The sequence below is a fragment of the Aspergillus nomiae genome, assembly GCF_001204775.2.
Source record: "Aspergillus nomiae NRRL 13137 chromosome Unknown contig00624, whole genome shotgun sequence".
NCBI lineage: Eukaryota > Fungi > Ascomycota > Eurotiomycetes > Eurotiales > Aspergillaceae > Aspergillus > Aspergillus nomiae.
In genome coordinates, this window is record NW_015378679.1 from 1 (window position 1) to 8,181 (window position 8,181).

The 8,181-nt window shown below is 50.0% G+C and overlaps 2 protein-coding genes across 2 annotated transcripts; both read right to left on the reverse strand.

Moving 5' to 3' along the window:
• Position 1: 1 nt before the first annotated feature.
• ANOM_011396 (jumonji family transcription factor) lies at positions 2–2,508 on the reverse strand (the record flags this gene model as incomplete). The annotated part of the gene is made up of 4 exons (XM_015556652.1): positions 2–1,059; positions 1,113–2,032; positions 2,095–2,192; positions 2,254–2,508. The coding sequence occupies 4 exons, from the start codon at positions 2,506–2,508 to the stop codon at positions 2–4; spliced, it is 2,331 nt and encodes a 776-aa protein (XP_015401285.1).
• A 2,924-nt stretch (positions 2,509–5,432) lies between these two features.
• ANOM_011397 (choline/carnitine O-acyltransferase) lies at positions 5,433–8,181 on the reverse strand (the record flags this gene model as incomplete). Its single annotated transcript, XM_015556653.1, has 6 exons — positions 5,433–5,655; positions 5,706–6,727; positions 6,778–6,962; positions 7,007–7,635; positions 7,692–7,721; positions 7,794–8,181. 6 exons carry the CDS (start codon positions 8,179–8,181, stop codon positions 5,531–5,533), a joined length of 2,379 nt encoding a protein of 792 aa, XP_015401284.1. The 3' UTR covers positions 5,433–5,530.

Sequence of the window (8,181 nt, forward strand, 5' to 3'; positions counted from 1 at the left end):
CTTACCCGCGTGGGAGCACTTTGACTAGCAACGTCCGTTCCGCTGGTCGGTTCTCCAGCACCACTGCCCCATTGATCTCCTTGTCGGCCTGGAATTGCACCAAGTCTCCTGCCACCATCCGGCGGGCCGTCTCGATCAGCTTGCGGTCATAATCGGGAGAATCGCCGCCCGTCATCCAGCTTGGCTTCTTCTGTCGGTGGTATTTGCATTTGAGGTCCACACTGGGGATGGAGTAATGATTGCCGTCATCCGCGATCACAGCGATCTCACCCTGCTCCACCTGCACTCCGGCTAAAAGTGCACAGGTGGCATGGTATGATCGCGTACATTTGCCGAAATTGCACTGGAAACAAGCCCCTCGCACCTCGCGGCAAAAGAGGCACTTGAGCCCCATGCGAGCCTTCGGGATCTTGTCAATGTCACACACCACCTCCTTGCCAGTCTCGTCACGCAGGATACTGGTCTCTTCAGTGTATAGGGCACAGCGCCGATGGGCGTGATTCTTTCCATCTTCGGTGGGTAGTAGGTCCTCATAATCCAGGTTGTTGGGGCACAGTACGCACGGAATCTTCCGAGGGACCTCGACATTGACTCGCATGCGTTTCGCCTTTGTAGAATCGCCGTCATGCTTTCGTTTCCGGCCACGGTTACTCTTTTCTGGGACACTCCGTGGTGGGGTAAGGAGGTCGGAAGCACCCTCGAATTCATCGAGGTCACTTTCGAATTCACCGAAGTATTCTGGCGTCGATTCGCCGCGCAGCTTACGCTCAATCTCATCGACATCGATCCAGACGCTGTCAGACTCGCAGTGGCACTTCTTGGCAACACGACCGTAATCCAACCACTTCTCAGTCGCAAAGTTGACCGACTCGGCGCAGTTGTAACCAAGATTGTATCCCGAGTGATATCCGTACGGGTATGTGATCACAAACTCGCCCTCATAGTGGACGAGCCTGTTGACGGTGATACCGTACTGAGACTTGAGGAGACTAGGAGAAACAAGATAGGTCTTATGGCGGAGGAACTGATCACAGTTTTTCGCGTCGCTGGGCCAGATACCTGGCGTAATAGTCAGCATTGATTCATGAGCCTATCACGTTATGTAAACGTACTCTTCATAGCCTGTTCAAACCGAGGAGCATCTTCTTGTGAAATGCTATACCACTGTTTGGGGGCACCAAAATGGATATAGTTGATACTGTACAGATCAACATCTTCCAAATGCCAGGCAAAAGTAGCTTTCCACATCCCCAGGTAGAGGTATGCGGTGTTGACACCAGGCACTTTCTGCCCCAAGACATCCAACAGATTGGGTAACTTGGCGACGTTCCATGAGGTTGTGATGTTCTCGTCGAAAAGAGAACCAGGCATATCCGCGCCATACATCGGATTGTTAAACATCAAGGACTTCCAGTAGGCGGTTTCTAATTCCTCACATCGTTCCTGCGTATATTCCTCGTGGTCGTGGATGCGATAATCAAAGTCTCTGAAAGCCTCCTCGTCCACATAGTCAATCGCATCGCCTTTATTGTGTTTTCTTCGCGAGGTGACCGATTTAGGTTGTCGTCCTTTCGGCTTGGTAGTGGGAAGAGACTCGCCGTCGCTCAGTTCTTCCGTCTTCGCCTCGACCGGGTTGGATTCAGGAGACACGGGCGTGGGAGGGCCTTCGGGCTTGATCTTATCAAGGGAATCTTCTGCAGGCTCTTCCTTCACCTTCACCTGGTTGGATCGTTTGGGTGGACGTCCCGGTCCCGGGCGACGTTTTTGAGAATCAGATCGGGCCGTTTGGGTTCGGGCGGAGGGGGGAGCACGAGTGACTCGCTCCTGGTTGCGGCGCCTCTCACCTCTGCGGGCAGGAGGCTGATGGCTACTTTCTTCGCACAACCCTTTCCACTGAGGGAGGTTGTATGATCGTTGTCGCTCGATGTTCGCCTGGGTGTAAGTTCCATGTGATCCGTGGAATTCCTGCATGATCGGATTCTTCACACGGATCTTCTTGACGGCTTCGTCGAGGGCTGGCAGGGAGTCGGTCCTAGAGAAAAGAGCTGGTTGGCAACGGCCCTTGGAGAGAAAATCGCCGTAGAGAAGACATACCATTCCTTTGGAGGAACAACCTTCAAAATTCCAGACCGCATGCCATATTTCTCGACCTTGTTGATGAAAGATTGGAAGTCCCGAAATTGATCCATGGTCTAGGCCTCCCCGTCAGTGACATCATCAAAGCCAGGGACACTGGAAGAATGCAAAACCTACCGGTTTGAACACAGGGATCTTGCCCCCGCCATAATAGTGGTCTGGTTCGATGTCTTCCTCTTCTTCCTCTACCGATGCGGTCTCTGGCGCACCAGTAGCATGAGGATCGAGTTCCAGATCCGACAATTCAGAAGGAACACCATCTGGAACTTCTTTCTTGCCGTTGGCGCTATGAGGGGGAGTGATCGAGGCGGCGGTCGTCGCAGGAACCGCGACAGATTCAAAAAGGGGTTGATCAAGCGCTGCCGCCATCATCTCAAGCACGATGGAAAAGACGGAAAGATAACTGTTCGGATTTCGATATGGGTGCCGTCGTCGGAAGAAGCGACCGCTGATCGACGGCGAAGAAGAGATTCCCAGCGGTCGGGGAAGAAGGCGCTAAGGAATAGATATCTGCTCTTCTGTAGCGATGTTATTATCGGGAAACGGCTTCTTCCGATCGGAATATGTGCTGGGGAGGCTCAACTTCAGGAGCAGCCGAAAGGAAAGGGGGACGGATAAGTAGATGGAATGTGTTAAAGGCGGGAGTGATATAATAGTTGATCCGAGCTTTCTCGAACGAATTGCCGGGTGTATCAAAAAAACAATCACTGTCGGACAGTCATAGAAAGGGATAGATCACGGGGAAATGATAAGTAACAAGCAGTTACATAGATAAAGGAGAAGATTGGCAAGTGGATGATGCGATCGATATCACCAGCATCGGGGAAGGTCCAGCAAGCAAAGCAAGCCCCTCCTCCAGTTTGAGGGATTGGGACGAGAAGATTTACCGTGTTGCAGGACCAAGAAGCAGCAGATGCTCAGCAACGAGGGCGCTAGTTCGCCAGCAATGCAGAGGCAGGATCTTCTAGTGGGAAAGCGATGGGGACGCTAAAGGCAAGAGGACGCAGAAGGGCAGGGGATGGGCAGGACCAATACCAGCGACACATCGGACGGTCAAGTGTGGACCCGGCCAGAGCACGATGGTCTGACTATGCGACGCTGTGGTAGGCTGCAGGAAGGGTGGACACCCTTTGAAACAGGTTGAAATGGTTATTGGAAGGAAAGTGCAAGGTGACTGGGCGGATGAGCAGCCTGAGCGCCTGAAAAGGACTTTAAGGCACCAAGCTAGCCGATGGCCTGAGCCAGCTTTAAGGGAGGTAATTTTTTCCAGCCGCCGAGAGCAGATCAAGCACGTACGTCTCCGGTCGTCGGAAATAAACACCCCCAGTTGGAACAAAGAGAAAGAGAAAAGAAGACAAGGTTACCTTCACTTACCAGTATCCAAAGGAGCTGTCGAAGGATGGATGATATGTATCCGAAAATCTAATCGAGAAAGGATTTGACGATACACAAAAATAACAAAAAAAAGAAAAAGGTGAAGTAAAGATAATCAACAGAGATGAACCGTGACGCAAGGATCCATATACAAGAGTTACCGGTCTATGTTAGTTAGTAGTAGGTAAGCTGTCCGAGTGGATGGAACACTTCCACCAGAGCGACGGAATCAGCGGTCGCCAGAGGGATCACGTGCGCCACATGACTTGACCGAAGGAGTAATAGTAATTACGGGAGGAATGGTCAGATACTACACGGGATCCAGACTACACCCGGCGGTAGCCCGCAGCACGGCCGAGAGGCTGTGCAATCAGAAAACAGCCTTGAAACCACCACGATCTCTGTCGACTCCAATCTATCAATCAGTCGCTACGTTGCGAATTTTGGAAACTCGGATACCGGCGGACCGGCAAGGGAAACTTACCGCTAGAATTAGATACATCGATGAGACACTTAGAAACGCATTAGAAGGCGACTAAAATCAGTTCGTTAAGGGGGTCTGATCGGTTGGTGGAGGATATGATCTCACCGACTGACTCTCTGATTGGAAAGAGGTTAATTAGCCGGTGGTAAAAGCGGCTGGCTTTTTTCTTTTTTTTCTTTTTCTTTTTCGTTTTATTTTATTTTATTTATATTTTTTTTTCTGGGTCTTTCACTTTTGGCAAGATTGGCTGGATCGATAGGATACGACGGGGTCCCTCATTCAAAATGAACAATCAGTGGCCTGATAGCGATCCTCATGCATAGAAGAAAATATTACTCCGGGAGTACATTCTCCCATGGGCATTCAAACTAGAGAATCTACTTGATACAGAATCCGATACTACCATGACCGCGCATGTGCCTGAGGCCATCTCAGAGACAACACTCATTGAACTGTCATGCCCTACCGATACAAAACACGCTGTACTCCATACTTACAGGATGTGCGGTGACTTGCAGTTGCAGTAGCCGCATCGACCCCAAGAGGGGAAAGAAAAAGTAAAAACGATAAAAAATTAGATGTATCATGTACGGGGTACAACACATCAATTCACTCGCCAATACTACCCAAGCCACTAAGCCTACGGAGATCAACAGAACAACTCACAAATGCCCGTTATATTTTCAATTGTCTTTAAATCCCCTATGCTGACAGAGACAGGTTACAAGTGCATACTAGTGCATGCATATATATCTAGTGCATGACTTGCACATGCATATTCGTGGCAGACGTGGAGTGTTTTTCGAAGGGCTGAAGCAATCTCATCGTATTATATATATGTGTGCAAGTCGACATCCCCTCCAGAGCACAACAAACCAAGAAACAACATTAAAAGTGTTCATAGTATACAATTGAATAATAAAAGAACAACTACCCTAACTTGACTCGCATGTTATATACTATTCCACAGGATCGAAGTCATGATGTACATATGTACAGATCAATCGATGGACAACGCCCTATAAGGTACCGCAATCAAAACGCAAGAAGGGGGGAAAAAAAATACGGGCTACTTTCAAGCAATCACGAATATGCTATTATGTAAATCCACTGATCTACGGCAATTTCAACTGAAAATTGGGATGGTCGTTTCCGACAGTGGTCGGTTGGGCAGAAAGTCGGTGGCGTGAACACAACGGATGGAAACTCCATGTTCCTCGACGTTTTCGGTATGCGGCAGGCCAGATTCTGGTTGGTTCATTTTCCACTCAGGATTAATTAGTAATAATATTACCTCGCAGAAAGTTTTCTCTCACAGTGCATTCGTGACAGCATTTGAACTGCAAGAAATGACTCAGAGCATAATATGATTTGATTTTGAAGCTACGATATGTACTCAATCACATGATCCGCATCCAACAAAACTACTGAGAACGAGTTTTGAAGAACAAGTAATCGCATTGGTATCTCGCTCTAAATGTGCATATATCGTAAATTCTCAACAAGAAACAACCAAAATCCCCAAGGCAGAAAGCATTAGTACTCATTTAGACGTAGTTTCTTGCCAACAAACCGACGTCGTTCGGGTTTCTCGTTACGCTCTCGGTCTGTACTCAAGCCTTTGAGTGCATGCAATAGCATTCCGGCGTCGAAGAACCCGTCTGATACGCTGTTAGTGTGTTGTTAAATATTGATTGAGTCGGGAACTTACATCCGCCCATGCCGTCGTCTTCTATTTCTCCGCTGTCGGTCGTTGGCGTATCGGCACCCCGGCGCACTGCCCCAGGATCTCCCCGGACGAGCCGGCCCCGACGGTGATCCCCTTGGAGCCGCTCGGCGATGATCTCCATTTCCCGGGCCCGACTGGTTCGCGGACTGGCCGTATTACGGTTCGTGGCGCGTAGCAGCTTGCGGATTTCAAACATATACGACTCGAGTGTGTACAAAAACCGAGCGGTCTGGCGGTGCTTGGACGAGGCGCAGAACGAGATGGAGTCATCTTTGATGATATAGCCAATTCCGAAGCCGTCCGCAGACGTTGGGCCGAAACCAAAATGCCGCAGACATGGATTTCCACAGTTTGAGGTTGACAAGATCGTATTGTTGATCTTGTCCCAACCGGGGTCACTGAAGAGTGCTGGGGTGGGTGGCGCCGGGCGAATCGCACGCAAGCCATAGCTGGTCGTGGAGGATACGCCATCATCCGATAACGGCGCCTTGGGTGAGTCGATAGTAGAACCATTCTCGACAGGGCTAGAGTAGCCGTTGGAGCTGCTTATTACACTATTGCCAGAAGAGGAAGAGCCTTCCTCAAAGGACCGCTGCCATAGACAATATAATGCATAGAGGTGTCGATCCTGTCCCTGTCCCTTGGAGCACTCTTTTGTAGTAGCGGTATGCTTTTGAGTTGCCTTCTTCAGAGCCTCCACCTTCTGCTCTGCTGGATTCTCTCCCCAGAAAGTCTGTACGAAATTGGCGCATTCGCTGGTGACGGTCCGTATCGCCTCTGTCCGACCGTGCAAGAAGAACTTGGTCATAGCTGGCTCATAGGTGTTCTCCAGACGGCCATACAGCCCGTAGTACGCAGCTTGGAATGCCATCTGGACGAACGCATCTGGCGAGAACCCCATAGATGTGATGAAATTCTTACCATACCCTTCGAACTCAAGCACACGGAACTCATGCTGCTTGAGAAGGTCGGCGAGATGGGATTCGGCGAATCGCAGGGCAATACTCAGTTCAGGAAGCATGTCCCACTCTAGTTTGCGAGGCGTAGTGCTGACATTGCCAAGCTTCGGGGATCACGCTTGGCCGGGTCAGGGCTGTTACTTGCCCACAGAGTGGGCGCCTGTCCATTGATAGTTTTTGCGAAGCGAAGTATGGTGTCTGTGTAGACGTCACTCGCAAAACGCAGCACCGTATGGCCATCTACGCCGGTATGTTCAAAGTTGATACCGGCACTGCCGTTCTGACACACAATGATCTGGAGCTTGTCATACCACCGGTTGGTACAAGTTCGACCTGTACACCCTTCACCACTTCACTCGTACCACAAAGCATGTTGGCGCAGAGGTCAGACGTATTGCTCGGCTCAGTATAATCCAGACAGAGAACAAAGAGTGCTGTATCAACTATGTTGAGACATTCTGCGTTGTTTGAGCCCTCATCCTTTGTTAAGATGTCCCGTAGCCCAGACCACACTTTGCGGTTCTCCGTACTGAGGACACCCAAAGCTCCCTTGGCGGCATCTTGGATAGGGGTCTGTTCCGCATCCCCAATGATTACCTGAAGGTTAAGGGCGATGTCCTTCTCAGTCATAATCAGATCATTGTTCTCGTCGAGGACATCAAACCAGTAGAACTGGCCCCGACACATGACAACAATGTGCTTGGCGTGAGGGTCCTGACTGATCACGCATCCATTTTCGGTGGGTAGACGTGCTGTTCCGAACAGCCGAGAATATTGATACATGCATAGTGGCGTCCCTCTAACGGTATCAGGCTCAAGTTCTTCGCGCCTCACAGCTCGGACAAAGCTGAGGGCTGATACAACAAGCGATGCTGCCCTGGTGACCTGGTGGTTCCTGGCAGGCGTGGGGTCATCCTCCAGCAAGAAAAATGGATTTAGATTCAAAACGACCGCTGTTAGAGTCAGTATGATGAAGCCCAGATAGTTTCTGTGATAGGGCTTATCTTACGGCTATCGTAGTTTAGGTAAGAATCATACCCTTGGCGGCAGTGTTAGCTCTCATTCAACTCAGCAATGTAATATACCTCCCTCCCTTCACGGATACACTTACAAAATTGTTCAATATAGCTGGTCTTCGAAGACGCATAATTCTTTAACTTCTCTTGAAGAACAGGTCCGTCCGACTTGAGAAAGTCTTGTACAGAAGCCTTTGTCTCTTCTTGTTCCCTCGGCGTCTGTAATGCAGACAGGGCCTCAATGTATTTCTTGCATGTGCCCTCTAGATCCGGGACAGGGAGTTTCGGGAGAGACTCTTGGTTAGCGAATGTGGACCCTTTCTTCTTCGACGATTCTGACGCAACATTCTGGCCGTTCACGCCGTCCACCGAGGTAGGCTTGATCTTAGTCTCCATGGTAGGCTCAGAGCGAGGGGCCGCCATCGCGTCCAATCGTGGCTTTGGGGCCGTGAAGTGACGAACTGCGACAGACGAATAAGACAT